This window comes from Microtus oregoni, unplaced genomic scaffold (genome assembly GCF_018167655.1).
Source record: "Microtus oregoni isolate MIOR12 unplaced genomic scaffold, Mior012 000009F_ref0000495, whole genome shotgun sequence".
Taxonomy (NCBI): Eukaryota; Metazoa; Chordata; class Mammalia; order Rodentia; family Cricetidae; genus Microtus; species Microtus oregoni.
Window position 1 is genome coordinate 40260472 of NW_024543068.1, and position 20974 is coordinate 40281445.

Genomic DNA, 20974 nt, shown 5'->3' on the forward strand with positions numbered 1-20974 from the left:
GAATCGGAAATTCAGCTATGCCCATGACTACACCTGAGCCATGATCAGACGTGATGAAGCAGACCATGCATGCCCGTGGGATGAAATAAGGAACTCCCAATGGAGCACAGAAATGATCGTGTCTGAGGGAAAACCTAGGACCGGAGACGGGGGAATGAGCACATTCAAAGGCTTAAATGTTCAATGTGATTCCGTCCTCCCAGCATGGTAGGGTAACAGACACTCAGCCACCCCGTGGGTACTGTCTGCATCTGCCAGGTCCAACGAGCACCATGAGTATTGGTACATTTGTGAAGCCACACAAGTGACCAAAAGAGCCACACAATCTTTCTTGAGGGGATTTTGTTGTTTTTTTTTTTTCCTTAAGGCATGGGTTTATACAATAGATATATTTATGGAGAATCCCCTACCAGATTATATAAATATAAGTTAGCAGTGCACAACACCAGCCTGCAGGCAGTTTATAGTCTAGTCTACCGGGTCATAGGAATAATGGCCTAGCATAGATTACATGTGTGATTGGGATCTTATTCGTGATACAAAGTGGTGGGGCTATTTGCCTCAAGCAAAATTGAGTGATAATAGCCATAATAGCCTTGTCCAATGAGATTCAAGTTTGTTTGTTTAAATTAAAACCTACTACACTAGCCAAGTATAAAAGACCAGTGCTGACAGGGGCTGGGGGAGCCCATGAGATCCAGTCTTAGCAGAGTCTAAAGAGAGCTTATATAAGGAGTGAACTGGCTTGCCTACAAGTCCAGAGATGTCCTCTGGGGAGCAAAAGCCCAAGTGCTCCATGTGGCTGGGGTGGGCTGCAGGCAGGGTAGGGAGCAATGGTGACCACACAGGAGCTGACCCTCAGGACCATGAAAGAGCCATGAGGAATACGGCAGGGACGGCAGTGGCTGCTGCAGACCTATGAGCTAGGAAGCACTTGCTGGCTGCTGCAGACTTGATTTTTCAAAAGGACACACTGGAGGCAAAGCAGGCAGTTCTAGGAGGCTGCCGTGGTGATACGGGCCAGATGTTTCCATGTGCTCATACTCTTTTTAATTGAAAAAAGGTATGCTTTTGCTTCTAGATGAAGAGAAGAAAGAAAATTGGAGCAAATCTTCTGTCTTTTCAAGTTTCTCTCCATGCGTGAGAGCAGCGTGTGCCAGAATCCAGTTCTTTGGCTGTTCTGATGATAAATACCAGATTTTATTAGTCAGGAGTCTCTGAATGTGAAAGGCACGTTGAACTGATGAACTTACTCCTGCTGTCACTTGAAGAGATGGTGGGCGCATGCTGACGAGTAAGACACTTGGTGACACTTCTTCACACAAAGATTCTCACTCCCTCAGGAAACGAGAGCAGGCCTTTGCACAAGGGCAGGGGGGAGATATGTATTTAGTTAGAAAAGCCACAGCTTGAAGTCACTTACTGTCTCTCTGCCCAGGACCTGCTCTGTCCCTGGTCAAACAAGCGCTCTTTGGACTCTCAGAGGGCCCCTGGCAAGGAAGCAGGTTATAATCACCATGAGGAGCTCAGCGGCTCCTGCTCACTGCCCCACAAAGCCATGCATATAAGCTAGATGTACAGTTGCTCATGATAGAAAATAAATTCTTCAAAATATGCTGGGAGTCGAGAATGAGAGTTCTTTCAGTAAATATTTCAGTTATCTCTTGAAAGTAAGATATTATATAGCAATTCAAATGATGATGAGGCAATTCACACAGATAGACTCCACAACCCAAAATGACTCAGAACTATAGTGATAAAACTATAGATATTAGTATGTAAACAATATCATTGCAAGGACAAAGTTGGCTGCAAGACAACATAATGAATGTTATCGTTTGCGGACAGTGGGCTCAGGAGTTACCATAGTCAGATTTCATGAAGCAGGTTATGTTTCCGGGATTTTTTCAAAGCATTAAGTGAAAACAATAGTACCGTAGGGTTGCAAGACTCAGAGACAGTCAATGGAACGTGTTAGAACTGGATGGGAATGACTAGGGATTCCAAAAATCCATGTGGATTTGAGAGAGAACGAGTGAGTGTGTGTGTGTGTGTGTGTGTGTGAGAGAGAGAGAGAGAGAGAGAGAGAGAGAGAGAGAGAGAGAGAGATTTGGTGTGTATTATGTTTTATATGTGTGGTATAGGTGTGTGCTGTATGTACAGGAATGTTCAGTTCACAGGCCCGTGCACATTCTGCGGAGGGCAACACATGACATGTCTTACTCTCTGGTTCTTCATTCCCTGAGATAGAGTCTCTCGCTTGATCCAAAAGCTCATCCTTTAAGCTGGGTTGCCTGCCAAGTAAGCTTTGGGACTCTGTTCTCCAGTGCTGGGGCTGCAGTCATATATAGCCATGCCTGGCTTCTTACGTGCTACCAAGTATTTGAACTCGGGTCCTCATACTTGCCAGTGAAATGGTCTTACCCACCAAGCCATCTCTCTAACTCTTCTTAGGAATGTTTAAATTCAATTTTCTCATTTTGCTCAATGTCCTAGGTCATCATGTGACAGGCACCCCTTATTGTCAATACTCCACTTTCCCTAGAGACAAAAGCCAAGTCTCTGTTGTTTTTGCGCCAATGTCTACCAGTGGCTTGCCCACAGGGAAACCCAAGACAAAAATGTTACTATTGGAGACAAAAGGAAGGGAAGGCAATGACCCTGTCTTCCTCCTGGAGGGGTGTCCTCGGATGAATCATGTAGCCCTCGGGGCTTCCTTCCCTTATCTATAATCAAGGCGTTTGGACTCAATATTTTCCAGCCCTTGAATACTTTGATTTTTATCTTTTTTTTTTTTCATCCAGGCAGTTTAGAAAAGGAAACAGGAGTTTTATTTACTTTCAAGTAGAGAATTTTCAAAGAGAGAAGAATCCCAAAGGCCATCCAACCACTCATCCACCCCAGGGTGGTTCTGTCCCCGGACCGTCCCTTCTATTTTTAGCCGCCTCTGGGGAAGTCTCTTCTAACTTTTATCCTGAGTCCACATAGTTCTTCCCAGGAATCTAAGAGCTCAGCAGGGAGCAGTGTGAACCTCCCTGTTCCTCGGATTCTTTTGCCAAAAGTCCTCTCTCCAGCACAATGGTTAGAAATCAGAAGTGACACAAGGGTGTACCGACAGGATCCACACGCCCCATCAATCGCCGAGCCCAGCCAATTTCCGGCTCCATCTATGCGTCTCCACACTGACACTGCCTTAGCTCCCCGCCCTCAATGTTTCACCTGTGAGGCTGACTACAGAGGTCTCTGGCCTGTCCTCCCTCAAAGCTACACCTTTGTTGTATGTTAGTGGCAACACAGGCACGGCTGTCTCAGACTTAGAGATGTGACTTTGAGCAGAATGGCAAGTCACCGCCCTGGCAGCATGCTCAGAGCCTAGAGGGCACAGCGGGCACAGGACGGAGTTAGTCTGGAATCCCAGCGGACTGTGCTAAGGAAGCCAACAGCATGGGATGGGCTAGTGCTAGCGGTGAGCAAGGCCTTCAGGACTGGATACGGGTGTTCAAAGCCCAGCTCCTCCACCACTCTCTCTGTGTGATTCTGGGAAACCTTTGTCTATTTAGTGCCCTCGTTTGTAAAAGGAATTTTCGTGCCTATTTTCTGGGTGGTCGTAAAGATAAAAATATCCCTTGATGCACAGAGACTAGAGCCGAGTATATCATAATAGCACAGTAATTGTTACTATACAAAATGGTCTATCTTCAAAACAGCTAGATAGGGCCCACCTCTTCTTAAGTCCTTGGATAGCTAGCCAGACTCAGGCCTTATCTGACTGCAGGTCCTGTCAGGTCAGCTCTGAGAGTCTCCCACCCCCTAGTCTAGTGGCTCCTAGGATTCTGTTCTCACCAGGCCTCTACCTGGCAAGAACTGTTTCATCAAAGTCCCATTGGCATCCATCCACAGCGCCCAGCCTCCGTTTACCACACTCGGTTAAAATGATGGGTGTGTCTGTCTCCTACCCGTGAGCTCCCTGAGAAAAAGAGCGGTGATTTCACCCACATTCGAATAAAAGCGCTTAGCGCGCTGCACACAACTGCGCGTGCACACACACGGCTATCCACGATTGGGGGGCGGGCATTCCGTAAACCAGCATCCAAGGCCTGCAGCGTTCGGGCCTGCAGCGTTCGGGGATATCAATGCAATCACTCCGCACTCTAGAGTGGTTGATGAATGTCCCCAAATTTTACTCAGTGAACACCATGTAAATGAGCTGTCATGTTCCTTCGCTTACAAAATTACTTGCCAATTACACTCAGATGACCCAGTATAATTGCCATGTAAACCGTACCCTGGCTAGGGTAGCCTGAATCATCAATTTAACTTTACCCTCTCATCATATGGCACTCACCACGCAATTAAATAGATGGTCAGCCGCTACCTCAATTGTACATTTTCCCAGCAAAATGAAGTGGTTACCTTTGTCACCGCTTGACTGGTCACACAGCAACCTGTCACGTCCCTTCAGCCCTGACATCAGGAGCTTCAGAAGAGAACTTTGTGCATTGAAGGAATAACTTCCAGGTTTGTTTGTTTTTTTTTAATTTTTTTAATCAAAACCATATGTTTAAAAATAGTCTTTGTTTTCCTTTAAAGCAAACAGACAAAAAAACACACACATACAAAAAAAGTATATCCCCATTCCTCCTCAGGAGGCTTTACTCCCTTCATTTCATAAAACGGCTCCAAGCCTTTGAAAGTGAATCTAGCTCCTGGAGCAACTTCTAATTTATCTCAAAGAGTTGCTTTTGTGTGTGGATGTAGATGCAGCTCACCAAGGCTGACAGTCTTCCCTGATAGACTGGCTACTAACTTATGCACGCAGTAGATAGATGGGGCAGATCCCGGATGCTGACGTGACTCCGAGTGACGGGATTTTCATTTGCTTCTCCGGATGCTGCCTCCACACCTGACACAGGTAATCACATTGACTTCTCAGCATGGCGACATCAGGCCAAGCGCATTCTCAAACAGAGGTTCCGTCTGAAGGGACTATTTGACTTCGAGAACATACTGTTTGGAAGCCCTGATTGAAAAGGAGGTCAATGCTAGCCCAAATATCTCTCTACCCCCCGAGGTGGAATAATTGATGTGCGCCAGCCCTTGAGAACGTGGAGTCATCCGGGTGATGGATGGCTCTACGTATATTATTCGCACGTACATCTGCTAATACACAGGTCCCAGTGCAAACACCAGGACTTAAGAATATTATGTGGATTTAGGACAATCCCTGAAGGACTCCAGTTCCATTAAAAATTTGTTTTGGCAGCCTGGGGCAGATCTATTCCAACTCCCACACGCTTCATGCATTTGAAAGGGGGAACCAAACCACTTTAAAAATAAATTTAATAAATTTTTGTAATGTCAAGTCATTAACATACTGTCTAGTCATACCACATTCATCTTTTTAAACAGCAATATTAAAGCTAAGGAATTTTTAACCCTTGAAGTCATAGGTGATCACAGTTTGAAAATGTGTTCCGTTGGTTGGAATTTGTACCCACAATGGCTCAAACGTGTTTTTACAACGTTCAATCATTTCACCTAGCTGATGCGTCTAGTGACTGACTCAACGCATGATGAGCCCAGATGAGACCAAGCTGGCCCTTAGGTAGTGACGGCCAAAAGAGAACAAACAGTCAAGGGTGGGCAGGTGGGGACAGCAGCAACTTCTTTAAGAATTTGTGGGCGGTTCCTGCCATATATTTGTAAGGATTCAAGGGAGGAAAGCACAAGTCCCTGAAACAGAAAAGTCTTTCCGACCTCCCGCTGCCCCACCCCGCCTTCACAACCGTCACACGACAGGTTTGGGTTTTTTATTTTTCTGGCTAATATAAAGATATGGAGTTTTTATTATTTACACCAGAAAAAATTGCTTGAAGATTCCAAAATTCCACATAGTAAGATGCATACAAGAGGAACTGTTTCTGAGGTCCATCAGGAAAGACCTAGGTAGGTACCCCAACTCTGGTGAGTCCCTCGTCCAGAATCAATGCTCTCTGCCCTGTACGTGGGCCTCCTAAAGCAAGGCCTGTCTGGAAACTCTTCACTGCCCAGGTTGCCTGGAAATGCAGTACTTGCTAAACACAGGGCGTCCCTGGCAATCTAGTTAAAAGCGGTTATTATGCCTAATTTAAAAAATAAGTTATAGCTTAGTAAACTGGGCACTAACAATTTTTGGAATAGTGAGAACTGTTGAGTATTAAGAACTAAGAGTCTTTAAACCAAGTAGAAAAAAAGGCATGGTTCTCACACGCCTTACACTTCCCTTTTAGCTGAAAAGGCAGCACACACAGGTCTCCTCAACACATGGAATGAGTCAGTCACATGAGCACAGGAATGTGGTTATGACTGTCACATGTCCAAAGGGAGCCTCCCACTCGGCTTAGTCCCTTCCTCAGAGCAAGCAATAACAAACTGCCCACACGCTGTAAATTCCTCACAGACCGGCATCCCCACCCACCATAGCAAAGGCTTGGAGCCTGGGAATTATTTCAAATGACACCAAAGAGGAGAACCAGCGTCGCTCTCTTCCTGCTACACACTCAGCCATGCTCTAAACTGGAAGGAGTTCAAGGGGGACGAGCAAATGGAACTTCAAAGCTCCTGTCAGGCCACAGCCTTGCTCCTCAGGCTGAAGGGGTTGATAGGCAACTGAGCCAAACACACAGCTCTGGCTTTTGAAGTCCGGCTGACTGAGCCCCATTAGCTGAGTGCCACAACCTCAAGGCAGCTACTGGTCTTGTGAAGCGCCCCTTGCTCAGACCATAGCTGGCCATCATCCCAGCAGAGAAAGGGAGGAGGAGAGGTAGGAAGCCAGAAAAAAAAACAAAAACAAAAACAAAAACTCTGTGATTTCTTAACTTCCAGCAGAAAGAAATGGAGCAGAGGTAGACACAGGAGGGCAAACAAAAGACAGTCAGAAGTGTTGAGGGAAAACTGTGGGTGATGCACTGGTTTTCGTTGTGATAGAAATGAAATCAATTTGATCAGAAACAAAACATCAGGATCTAAGTAGAGACGACAAATGGGTACATATCGTTATGCCGATCATTCTTTTAACCAGACGCATTGCTAGTTAAGTCCAATTTGTGTTTATGAAGATTGGGATAAAGACACAATAAGGATGGCGAGTCAAGAACAAATGGATTTTGGTGCTCCTCTGCCACCTTGTGGCAGCCAGTTCAAATTGCAGGGACTAATACTAAATGGAACAAAAAAAAAAAAAAAAAAAAAAAAACGGGTCAGAAGGCTTGCCTTGAAAGTCCACCCGCAAACAGGGACTCTCAGAGAGCCACCACATACACACGCAAACATGGATCTGGCTCAGCCTATAGTTCTTTGATTACAGGGGGTTTCTGAGTTGCTGCTCTAGGCCAACTGGCAAAGACAAGGAGATGCTCCACCAGGGTTAGCCTGAATATTCATGGAGCATTATTTGAAAAAGAAAGCAGAGATATGGAGGCAGCTTCAATGCTACCATGACAAGATTTAATTAATTAAACTGAGGCACGTCCTCCACATGATAAAACATTAAGGAACTGGGAAAATGCACCTTGGATTTTTCTATTCCGATGGGATATATGCTGAGGAAACAAGTTATTGAATAGAACGGACATCACAAACTTTAAAATACACTGACCTTACACTGAAGGGCTCAAAAAGGCACAGGACAAACTGCCTAGCCAGGTCAGTCGGGAGGGTGGAGGGTTTTGCTTTTCATTTTACACTGCTTCATACTGTCTGACTTTCCCACTGGGTACAGTTTAATGTTTCCCTTTACATAGACTCTGAGCGAAGGACAATGGCCGTGCTTTCCTCAGCCACAACTGACGGTGCCACACTACCGGGTCACACACCGTTAGCCCTGCCTGGAGGCCCAGGTCACGCCCAGAGACAGCAGCCTCCAATCTTTCACTGCGCACAAGTCTTGCCTACGCTATGTTGGGTGCAGGATACCACAGACTAGAGCAGGGCAAACAGATGCCTGCTGGAATTTCTGACTGAACGTGAGCGAGCCTCAAAAGAGCAGCTGTTGGCTCAAATCTCTCATTGTCCTTCAGTTTGTTCCTGTTCTCTGTTCCCACCTCACCCACAATTCTCACTGCTCAAATGCTCTCAATCTCCGCGTTCATCTACGGACTCTCTGATCTTAAACTCATTCCTGCCTGTCTAAGATAGGAGTTTCCACATGCTGGTCTTTCTGGGGCAGGAATTTTTCTGTGACTTTTGTCAGGAGTAGGGCCTGGCCTACTCCTGACTGGCCTCCTGGTTCTGCCTAAGCATGGGCACCAATTGTTGAAATGTCCCTGTCCCTTTAGGAGAGACTTCTTGATGGCTCCTTTAAAAACTGTTTCCATCCACAACACAGACAGGGGGTTGATTCCTTTAATATTTAAAAAGCTCATGTCAATCTAGAAGTAACAAGGACCCAGCAGAACGGGCTATGGTAATGAGAAGTCAGTCCCAAGGAAAAAAATGCAAATAATCCCCCAAACATGAAGACAACACCAACTCTACCAAAAATGCCAGAAGTATAACAGGCATCCCCTGCCAACTACCATGGGGACAAAGGTAAGCAGTGTGCCTACAAGCTTCAGCAGCAAGACTGAGGGGGGCATGCTCAGACACTGACGGCAAATGGCGTCATCGCCACCAAAGATGCTTCAGTAATAGATGAAAATGCTGACCGTGCACAGCCTTTTGGCCGGATATTACCCGTGTAAGGACACACCCATACTAAACAAGATGACTAATTTCTAAGCACTTGGCCCAGAAGCATCATTTGAGATAGAAAAGGCCTACACAAAACCTAAATGTCCAGCATAAAAGATTGGTTAAAATAAACCATGGCGTGCTCATACAGGAAAGGCTGACAAGCCATACACAGGGATAGAGTTATAGTATAGTTACTGCTTTTGACCTGTTGCTAATACAAACTGGGGACAAAGCAAAGCACACGTGTGTGTGTGGCTGTTTTTCAACACTTGGAATGACTCTGAAATGACAGAGAGCAGGCGAGGAGAGCTGATATCCAGGAGACGGTGAGAGAGGGACTCTCTGCAGACTTTAACCATTGTGCTGTCTGTCATTCACTTTATGAAGTTCCTGTCATATTTACACAAAAAGTCATGCTTTTGAAATATGATAGTGGCTAGTCTGTGCTAGAATTTCAAATGCTACAGTCGGGCCCATTTTCCGCCATGATCACTCCGTTAACCTCATTCAGCTCATTGAAGCCAGACTGGCCTTTCCCCCACGGGATTTGTAACGGATTCCTCTCCCTCTCCTATTCTGAAGCACAGCCAAACCTTCGGTGCCCCAGAGAAAAGTCTGGCCATTTAAAATGTCATTTAGTCTCCCTTCCTGCCCAACACCAACCTGCAAGGCTCAAGCTGGGTCTCACCCATGCCAGCTGAGGTTAAGGTAACCTCAGACACTGACGGCAAATGGCGTCATCGCCACCAAAGATGCTTAAAGATGGTTAAGGTTAACCGTAACCTCCCTTATCCTTCTTGTGAAATCCCAGGCTCTGTGCTCTTGTTTTAACCCGCAGGATGATACAAGCCCTTTGAGGACTGCATCCATCCAATTATCTCTGGGAACACGATAAACCTTTTCGCTGAACTTCTTCATTTATCCTATAAAAATTTTACCGGCCAGGACTATTTCACATGACCTGGGGTTGCCTCTGTTCAACTGAAAGCCCCCAAAAGAAGCCAACTTCATTCACCATAGACTAGCACCGAAGCAACTGCCTGGCCCTCGTGGAGCCTGACCTATAGGAGCTTGAATCTTGGCTCCACAGCTCTCATTTTGTCCACAGCTCCCATGTATCAAATTGACTTAAGAATGTTTCTTCTCAAGGCGACTGTGGTGGTACCTGCTGCTATTCCAGTTCTCAGAAGACCAAGGCAGGAGGTTACAAGCTTATGGCCAGCCTGAGCTACAAGGCGAGTTCCCCAATATCCTGGGCTACATAGTAAGATAGATCTTATAACAGATTTAAGACTCCCAGAGAGATAGACCCCATTCCTCCTACTGAGTTGCCCTGCCCAGCCTTAATACATAGGGATGGTGCTAAGTCTTACTGCAACTTGATATGCCATGTTTTGTGATACCCATGGGAGGCCTGCCCCTTTCTGAACAGAAACAGAGGAGGTGTGGATTCAGGGGGATGGGAGAGAGGAGGGAAAGGCAACTCTCATCTGGACTTAAAAAAAAAAAAAAACTCTGAAAGACTGCAGAGGAACAGCTTCATCGGGAACTTCATGAGTCAAGCATGCATGTTGCATGTACCTGTGACAGTTACTATGACCAAGAAAACAGAAAGAACAGCGGACAGATACAGTGACGACATATCTATCAAGAGACAGGCTGGACCCCAGGTCGGGCTCACGCCCCAGCAGAGAGCACGCTGGTCGGTCTTATACATGTGAGATTTGAGCAAGTCCAAACTAATTGGAGAGCGACATAGAGTAAATCAGCAAATGCTTAGGGAGGAGTCTGGGGAGGGGCTGGGAGGAGGAATTACAAAATGGCATGAGGAAGGGTGGGCTGACACATGGATGGGCTGATGCATGGGTGGGCTGACGCATGGGTGGGCTGACACATGGGTGGGCTGACGCATGGGTGGGCCGATGCATGCACTCGCTACCATGATTTGGCTTGGTGTCTGTATCGTTCAGATTGTCAAAGCTCCTCAACTCTCATACTCTAAAATGCGCAATCCAGGGCAGGCCAAACACTTCAATAAAGCTGTTTTTGAAAGGCCAGGAAGGGGACAGAAGTGACGGAAAGACAGCGAAAAGGAAATCTGCCCAACGATACATTTCCCCGGCGCTACTTCTAAAACTGCTTCAGCGGGGGAGAATGGCCAGAACTCATAACACACCGCCCCCAAATGACATTTTCCTGAAAATGCCAGTTTCCAGAAAGATAGGAACTGTATTTTTGAAGAAGCAGCCAGGTTGCAAGCAAATGATTAATTCTCATGGAAAACCGCTGATGTACCATGACAATTTCTCACCATTTCCCACTGCTAAAATAGACTTCCCGTGTCTCTCTCAGGAAGGCTTTGTGAAACTTTAATTGATGTGTGTTGGGGGAAAAAAAAACGCCTTGGCTACAATCTTGGAAAATAATTGAATTACGTATCAAGATACAAATGTACAACTGTTGTTTTGGTTTTTGTTTTTCTTTACAGTAAATATTGGAAGACGCCAGCCATTCCAGCATATTCCACCAGAGAAGAATATCACTCTGGGGTCTCATGCTTGTGTGGACTAAAGACTGAGTGGTAGAATCTAGAAAAATGCTGTAACGAGCGTTGTCTGAGGACCTCTACCGCCGAGTAACACCACAAAACCCATCTGCTTACTCATTGGGAAACAGGAACGGTTTGTGTAGAGTGAGCTAGGTAGGAATTCCCAGGTTCACTTGTACAGTTCTTACAGAAAGGCAGATTTTTGCCTCCTTTTAGGACTAAGAAGAGTATTAATTCAGTATAATGGCAGTGCAATAAGGTGCAGGAGACAGCCAGGGCAGGAGGACAATGTGGACAGAGAGGAACTGAGTCTCGTCCTAGGGTCAGTGGCCTGGGAAATGGTCCAGTGACTCTCGGTGACTCCTGGAACTTTCCACAGCAAACCGTGCAGAGGAGGCTAAAGAGGCGACCACACATGACATCATCACATAAATTCAGAACATCAGAAGTAAGGTCTGACTGACTTCGCATTCAGTGGACTGGCCTATAAACCAGAATTTCTCAGCAAACTGACCCAATATCACCTATATTCCCACCAGAATGATCACACAGAGAAAGAAAAAAAAAACACCCCCCAAAAGGTATTAACCCTCTGATAGAAACAGACCACTCTACAAGAGAGATTTCTCAAGAAGGACCCTGTGGTGGTCCACAGCAAGTGGGTAATGACCCCTGTGTTGAGCACAGCACATTGTGTAGAGGCAGGTGTGGATGGCTGGGCTTCCCTGTTGTCACCTCTAAGAAGGTCTGCAGTTGTTAAGGCTGCATAGAGTAAGGCAGTAGACAGAGGTGGCAATTTAAATTGAATGAGAATATTCAAAAATTAGTTCTTCCATTAGATACATGAAGTTAGTAACACCTGCATAAGCCAGAACAATACAAATTATTTGCTCAATATGAAGCTTCGGGCTAGAACGAGATGGGGCCAGCACAAGGATGTCAAGCAAGAATTTCTGCCCTCTCACTGGGACAGGAAGACGCACTGGCAACAAAGGGCATATCGCTGGGAGAGGACAGGGCCCTCGGCTTGCACGCCGCACCTGGCTTTCCGTAAGCAACCCACAGTCAAGGCACCCTTATGCCCTTGTGCCCTTTGAAACCTCAAAAGCTGAATGTGTGTTTTCCATAAAATGTTAAATCAAGAAAATTAAGACAGCACACTTGATGTGAAATAAAGTTCATATAGTCCTGTTTAAACACAGATTAGAATTTCTGTCAGAACAATGCCAGTGAAAAGTTGACATTCTAATTAATATAATTTACATCATAAAGCACTGAATATCTTTATCTCGCGATTATGAAATGCCCTCTAAAAGATGGGAACTGAATTCTACAGGGAACTGAATGCTAAGGGCAGCATTTAAAAACCCCTGGACAAGAGAGCCACGTAGGGCCACTGGCGTTTCTCCACACCACCAGGCTATCCGCGATAACCCACAAGCCTGTCTGCAAGCAGCAACTGGATCCTGCGGCCACCTTCCTTGCAGTGACATCAAGCATGCTGCCAAACACAACACTAAGGGAACTAAAAATTCTTCCTTTCTTGCCCCCTTTTGTCCTTCTCCAGTCTCTCCTATGAGCCGCCATCCATGGGACACTACACGATGCTGACTTAATCCACATTCCAAGCGTGTAAAGGGGGCAGAAATCAGTCCCACAGTTGGGTACCCAAGGCTTCGTGCTCCTTGCCTTTGTCAATTTTATTCTATCAGTGAAAGGAATAAAGATGAGATCCTTAAAGCCTAAGTTTTCGTTTCCTATGACAACGCGCTTCTTCGCCACGCTTTATCACGCTCCGCTACGTGGTTCCCACCCCTTCATAATTGATATCGGCCATTTAAAGCATTCGGCACAAACCTCCCGAGGTTCATCAACTGTACCCTGGTCTATAATTCCTGCTTTGAGCAGAACCAAAGCGCAGCCATCCTAATGTTTTCCATGACTACTCCCTGGTTTTCCCTAAGCACGGGGCCCGGTGTAATGACAGTTGTATTAATTATCTGCTGAAAAAATCCACCTAGCAGCAGAATTGATGGAGATCATCATTTTAAATATTTTATTAAAATAGCCAAGTGTAGAACAGATTAAATAGACCTTCTTGATAATGAGAGGCTCATTAATTTTACAAGAATTCTAGAACGCCTCAGAATGGTCATCCAATTTTTCTCTTTTGTTCATTTGTTTCTTTCAAGAAGAGAGAAATCTTCAATTGTCACTTAGGAGAACACAGGCCTAATAAGATTTTCTAAGCTATTTTAAAACAGGGGCCTTTCTGGAAAGAGCTTTGAAACATCGATTTGAAATATGGAGGCCTTGGGTGTCATCTTGCTGCTTGAAATGCTGGCAAATGTTCAGCTTGTGGTTTAACCCCACTGAAGCTTGGCCTCATTAGCTTCTAAAGACTTCTGGTAACTAAAGTGACTACTGGACCTAAACAAACCAGCATCACATCTAAGTCCTTTACAGAAACGGCAATACACAACACCACCATGCCTACCAAGTGTGTCTCCAGGTACAGCCGAAGGCTATCCGTCTCTGCCTTAGGAGGAGTCCAGTTCTCTGTGGTCTCCATGGCTTCATGTAGCCACTGGATGAATTCGTCCAACTTGTTCACAAAGCCCTGTGGGAGAAGAGAAACGGGAGGGACACAAAAGGAAAATTAGTTGATGGTCTTTAAAGTCAGTCTTAAAAATTCCTCACTTTGCCCCCACGTTATGGTAACGCCTCATCCTGCTCTTTTTTGGTGACAGCATTTCCTCAGCTGGTGGCCCGAAATCTTTCTAAATAGGAAACAAAAGCTCCTCCGGGTGTTTATCTAGGAACGCTTTCCTCGAGAACATGATTAGACCACGGGGTGCACTGCATAAGTGACCTCGAGATATCTCTAGCGTGTGACAAGCATCTCCCTGACCACCTCCAAATCTCACGCTGGCTTGGGGTGTAAAAAAGGTTGTGTCCATTCAGAGTGCATGGGACTGAGTTACTATAGCTGAACCAGGAAGTGTATTTTAAATTTAAACAGTATCTAAAGATACCCAATGAGTCCTGTCAACAATCCACGTATCTGTGGCTGAGCCTGGGTACTGGAGAGACAGGCAGGACGGAAAAGGGACGACAGAACAAATGCAGACATCTGACTGGCTGAGAATGTCTGGACGAAAAGAAATATCCTCGCCCGGGAAGCACAAATCACAATAATCTTGCGATTTTTCAAATAGTGGTTATAAAATTTTATTGACCATTTAAAAGAACACATCTGTAGAGACAGAAAATAGTTTTGAAAAACTGAAAATCCAGCTACAAACAGAGCCTGGCATGGGCTTTCCATGTCTGGGTCGACAGCACCACCTGGAGGTCACACGGAGCAAGAGCAGGCTTCTGTGTCCTTTCCACTCTCTGTTCCCTATGACGCTAAATCCTTTCCTTTTTTTAAATCTTAGACTAATTATGATCGATACCTTAATACCTTCCTGCGGATATTCACACACAGAGGGAAGACTGATGCATAGAAATCCATTTTCTTGTCATGCTTCTCAGACAAGAATTTTATTACTTAGTATACTCTAGATAAGTCTTTAAGACTGATAACGCTTAATTTGAACAATTTGTCTCTAGTAGATCAGTAGAATAAAGGAAAATGGGATAGAGGGTTAGAAAAGAGAAAAACAGAGAAACAAAGCCCAGAGAAATGTTTCTGTTACAAAGGGAAGAGATCAGAGATGTCACAGAGGCTCAGAGACTCTGACTGCAGAACGCCACTCCCACTCCCATCTTGAGTGATGCGCCCATGTGTTTCCAGGCTCTTCCTGGCCACCCCACGCTTCCCTCCCAGGCTCTCAATACTTTAAAAATTCCCACCACTGGTGTTACATTACTTTTGTGGGCACAGTGGAGTCCAGTGGAACTCAAATCATCATACAGTACCACAACGAATTTTGTGCAAAACCGAGACTCTTTGGTGAGTACACAAACTTAAAGAAGCCTTATTTCTCCCTTGCAGGACAGTGCCGATGACCGACAACTGGGATGGAAATCATAGCTTAGTCCGCACATCAACCACCACTTACTGCTAAGTTTGACTTAAGTTATTGTATATAAATTGGGTTGTGGACAAAGTCAGGAAGCAAAAGATTTGGAAACAGCTAGTTGAATCCAAAAGACAAATAGTAAAGTATGCTATTTTAAATATAATCAATACTAAATGACAAATTGTCTTCCAGAAGCAACAATTGAAGCACATAAGAGTGTCCAGGCCCCTCATCATAGTAAACCGGCCAGAGTCAAAGAGTTTTAAACCACGTGTGTCATATTTCCTCACACAGCCATGCGTGCATGGCTCACTGAGATTTCTGGATGCAGGTTAGCAAATGCAGGAGCCTGGGAAATCTTCCTTGATTGTGTCTCTCTGTGTGTAGCCCAGCTAGTCACAAAACAGGGCTGACACCAAAGATCAGGGTCTGTTCCCTGCTTGCAGCCCATCCTCACCAATTCTCATCGGCTGCATATTCTGCAACCCCTCTCCTGGCATCGCCACGTTTCATACACCGAAATAGAAACAAAACAAGTCTTGGGGTTCCCGTTCGTAACCAAAGCTAGGCTGTGCTTTCCGTTAGGCAAACCGTGGCTCTCTACCCGCTGCTGTTTCTGGGTGTGGCTCTAAGATTGCGTAATGGAAACCCGGTTTCACCGGAGACTGCTCCGTTCTCAGTACATTTATCTCCTGCATCATTTTTCCCCACTGTTCCAGAACCTCTGTGGGTTATCGGGGGGCTCGTGCATGAGGGTAACGTGTGCAATCCCCATCACCGGATACGACATCTCTTAAACCAAGAATGTTCCACTTGCAGACACATTCACACTTAGACACATGCACAGTCAATCTGGCTTCCAGGGGATCCGCTGACATCTGAGGTGTGAATGAAGAAAAATGAGGCCAACATGAATAACAACATGTTGAAATGGGGGAAATCTAGAAATGCTTTTTCTATTTTGAAGTATGGATCAAATTATAGTACAGCAAAGAGTGATCATTTATTTTTTAATTTTTTAATTTATTTATAATTTTCAAATTATAGTACAGCAAAGAGTGATCATTTAATTTTTAATTTTTATTGATAATTTATTGAGCTCTACATTTTTCTCTGCTCCCCTCTTTGCCTCTCCCCTCCCCCCTTCAACCCTCCCCCAAGGTCCCCATGCTCCCAATTTACTCAGAAGAAGAGTGATCATTTATTTATTCACTTAAATATTTACTAAAATCCTACTATGTTCCAGCATAGTGTTAGACAAAAATGGGCACAAAAGGATGAATATCATTGTAGGAAAACTGCCGACAGATGGCTGGGCATGGTGGCGCATATCTTTAATAGCTGCACTCAAGAAACAGAGGCAGGTGGATCTCTGAGTTTGAGGACAGTCTGGTCTACAGAGGAAGTTCCAGGGCAGCCAGGACTATGCAGAAAAGTCCTGTCTTGTAAAACAAAAACGAACAAACAAACAATGCCAGAAGAATAGAAAGCATGTCTAAACTCTGATATATGGTCATGTGAGAGAAAAAAAAAGACATTTGTAATAAGTAGTGAGACGCTTACTCCGTCATGCACAGAACTCTTGTGTGAACCCAGACTTGTTCCTTCCTGTGTTTGGTGCTGCCATATGCGGGTGTGTTTCTCCAGCATTCTGAGAGCAGATTTACATGGGAGGCAAAGCTCACTCTAAAAGCCTGGTGGGCTCCTGCCCAGCCGGCCCTGCCCTGCCCTGCCCTGTGTGGATTGCACCCTTTATTCACGTTTGACTCATGGCCACAGCTGAATCATTGTGGTCCTCCAGGTTCAAACTTCAACCAATGCCTCAGTCATTCCCAGCCCCATCTTCCTTATTAGTCCTTGGTATCCCTTCTGTTCAGCATCTAGACACACATGGAGAGTGACCTGAGCCCCAAGGGCTGGTGGTCCAGCCCCTCTCGTCCCAGCTGCTCCCATCCACCCCGATCTCTTGCCACACTCGCATCTGACACAGTCTGAGACATCTTAACCGGGGCCAAGACAGGATTAGGAACCCGGAAGAAAAAACAGCACTGTGGTCGGCCCTAAGGTCACTGGTCAGTAGGACACCTCTGCCCTCAATCATTTATGTCTTGAAAGTTCTGTCATGAGGTGTTCTTTTGTTGTTTTGTTTTGTTTTCGCTAAACTTACTTTAAAATTTTCTAAAGCATCTATTTATTTCTTTAATGACTAAAAAATAAAATGGAATCTCACACTTACCAGTTTGTGTAATAATAGTAATAATAACAACAATAATGAAAACAATAATAAAATGTTTGCTAGAGTCCTAACATCAAACATTTGAAGATAGCAATGATAGAAGACATTTACAGGCTGTGAATACTCATTATTCCTTGTGTTTTCCTTTGTCTCCCCCCATAGCCAGCTTCTTCTCATTAATATAAACTGTTGGGTTGACCCCTCCCCCACCGGCAAAGGTACCTGAGCACCCACAGTACAGAGGATGATTTTCCGAGCACCAGGACATAGTCATTCGCTGGGAGAGAAGACACAGCCCTGACTTAGGGAATCATAGGCATAAGGGTTTTATTTTTGCTTGTTTTAAGTTTTTATTACTTTTCATTCGAAACTGAAAACCATTTCCCTAAAGGGCCAGGAACTCACACAGCAGGAAGCCGAGGCTGTGCTGTCCCCACAGCCCTGGGAGAAGGTCACTTAACCAACAAGGAAAATAGTCAGAAGAGGAGTGATTTGCCCAGTGCCAGGGGCGAAATTTGAACCTAGATCCTACTCTGAAGTCTGATCCTCCCAGGGTGCCACACTGTGCCAAGGAGGGGTGCTTCCAGAGACACACGGTAACCAGCTGATGAGCACCCCCCCAACCCCACAGCCCACACACTGAGGTAAGCTCTCTGGCTCCTTGGTCCCTTCTCCCATCACACTCATTATATCTGTCCCCGCTTTTGAAAGAAGCTCAACGGGAAAGATCCCTACAGAGTTCACCCCTAACGTATCGCGGGAAAAGTTAGAGGAAGCTAAGTGCTTGAGCAAGACTTCTCTGCCTGTGCCTTGCTACAGATGAATGACTCAGTTTACCCACTGGGGACATGGCTATCAGATGGCAGTTAGCCCCTTCCTGCATGGCCAGTTTCCCTATGGTGTTTGCCACTGGGATGTGTACTACACACACCTGAATTCTATCACCTGGTAGAGAACTCAGACCCAGGCTAGACCAAATCAGCTGCCTTCGGACAGGGCCACACTGAAGAACCTTGGAAGTGTGAACTGCTTAACTGTTTGGAGGGAAAAAATGGCAACTTCTGATGGTGAGGATTTTAAATCGTTAAAGCCTGACGGTCACTTTCTCAGTATTCCACAGTTAAGGGCTCGGTGAATCCATCCAGAAAATTCTAGCTGAAATAATATGCAGCCCTCCCTATGAGCTAGGACCTGCTGTAAGCATCTTCTATAAAATAAACCACTTGGGCCCAGGAACGACCACACGAGCTAGTGACTGCTGTCACCCTCAATATGCAGATGAGAAGAGTAAGGGCGGAAGGCGAGGACAAGTGTCCGATGCCATGGAGCCAGAAGGTGATGGACTCGGTACCCAACTACAAGAGTCTCACTGGGGCCACGGGAAATCATGGAAGGCAGGCTGATGTACTGGTAGCCTTTCTTCCCAAAAATTCAAAGTTGAAAATGAAGATTAGGTAGGGGAAGCAAAGATGGTATCTCATAGGAGAGAGAGAAAGAGAGTCAGAGAAGGGGGTAAAGAGACAGAAAGGGGGGAGGGAGGGAGGGGAGGGGAGGGGAGGGGAGGGGAGAGGAGAGGAGAGGAGAGGAGAGGAGAGGAGAGGAGAGGAGAGGAGAGGAGAGGAGAGGAGAGGAGAGGGAACGCTTATCAAGAGCCAGTGTAGACTCTAAGGAACAGAATCTGGTTCCAGTAGTTTCTACACGAGTTACTTCCTGCCTTTGAACATCAGTCCGTTCCCCTGAAAAATGCAAATGATGATGTTCAGTTTTGAGCCAAGAGGTGGTGGTACGTGCCTTTAATTCCAGCACTCGGGAGGCAGGGGCAGGTGAATCTCTGTGAGTTTGAGGCCAGCCTGGACCACAGAGTGTGTTCCAGGATAGGCTCCAAAAAGCTACATAGAGAAACCCTGTCTCAAAAAAACAAGCAACAGCTCGAGGGAGAGACGCTGTCTCAATGCAGACACCTGACGTGACCTCTGTTCTCTATATGGACATGCACACTGATTTACCCCATTTCTACATGCAAACATGTGTGCATGCACACACACACACACACAATTGTTCAGTAAGTGTGCAGAACTGTGCTAGGCATTGCTGAGAAGACGGATGAGAGATGTCCCCATACAGCCACAGCCTGATGGGTGTCAGCAACTGCTCTGGGCATTCAGAGAGACAGCCACGGTCCTGCTTCCAACATCAGTGAGCCATTGGATAGAGCGCAGTCAGGAAACCTACAGGTCGGTGAGGATGTCACCAACAAATGTTTCTATCGATAGCCAAACATTTCATAATATAATCTAATAACCTTTTGGGGGTGGGGCGAAGGCCATATTCTTGGGAACAAATCTTTAGCAGTGGGGCCACCAACAAGTAACAGCTAAGGGACATCACAGCCTCGCCACAGTGCAGCTTTGTGCAGGATCTGCAGCCAGCAAATTAGGAATCCACTTAGAAGCAAGATTATGCGCTGAGATTCGATGTGAACATCCTCCGGTATGCAGATTCACACATTTCCGAGCATAACTCTCATACAGAATTCCTATCTGAAATGTCTAGTTTAGGTTTTTGTATGATCATACTCAAACACAGCTCATCTCTTCCCAACCATGTATCTGCTTGCTTCCCTGTCAGCAGATCCAGAGGCCCGAGGTAAAGTCCTAGGGATTAGAAGCAGTTCTCTAGGGACTCTGCCACTTCACTGCCCCTGCCTGGTCACAAAGCCCAGAACCGGAGGGAAGAAGGCAAACACTGGAGAGAGATGTGTTGTCAGCCATTGGCAGCCTGATGCTTTGCGAAGCCTTTAGCTTCCTTCCTCGGGGTCCAGTGAGTGGCTTTAGAATAGAAAAGCGTCCCAGGGCAACTGTTGCAGAAGGAAAGGGCAAAACCATCAGATGAAAACAAACAGAAATGTCACAAAGTAGCGCTCTTAAAACTAACCAGATAGAGAAGTTCCATTCTGAGCTCAGCCATCTACAGGAGGGAAGCCGAACTGAAATTTGACCTCATTGCTTCCTGTTTATATAAAGAAATTATCAAAGGTTCTAGGAACATAAGAAGGCTGAAATGCATAGCATGAAGGTCTAATTTAAAATGTTTTAAAATACTTCAGAACAAACAGCAAATGGTAATAAACCATTGATAATTAAAACGTATTAACTGAGTACTTGTTCATCAAGCCTTATTTTAATCCTCGCAAGAATCCTAGAAGATACCCATACACTCTGCTTCATAAGGAAGAAGCTAAGACATGGATGGACTCGAACACTTAACAGCTGTGGGGCGTGGAACTGGGCATGTTCCCAAGTAACTTCGCCATGCCCCAAGATTTGCAGACTCCCTCTAAGTAGGACTCTACTTTGAGCACCCCCAAACCTACAGGGAAACTCAAACAGCTTAGTTGATCTTTATTTGCCTCTAAGCACAAAATATCTGAATTTACAATATTATTTGAAT

General features: G+C 45.5%; 1 protein-coding gene across 4 annotated transcripts in view; it reads right to left on the bottom strand.

Annotated features, from left to right (window-relative positions):
• Positions 1 to 20974, bottom strand: part of Akap6 (A-kinase anchoring protein 6) — a 399217-nt gene that overhangs the window by 199069 nt on the left and 179174 nt on the right. For all 4 annotated transcript variants that reach the window (XM_041658789.1, XM_041658788.1, XM_041658791.1 and 1 more), the window contains exon 6: positions 13758 to 13880. In XM_041658789.1, the coding sequence (XP_041514723.1) occupies positions 13758 to 13880 (123 nt within the window). The remainder of the gene's footprint in view (positions 1 to 13757; positions 13881 to 20974) is intronic.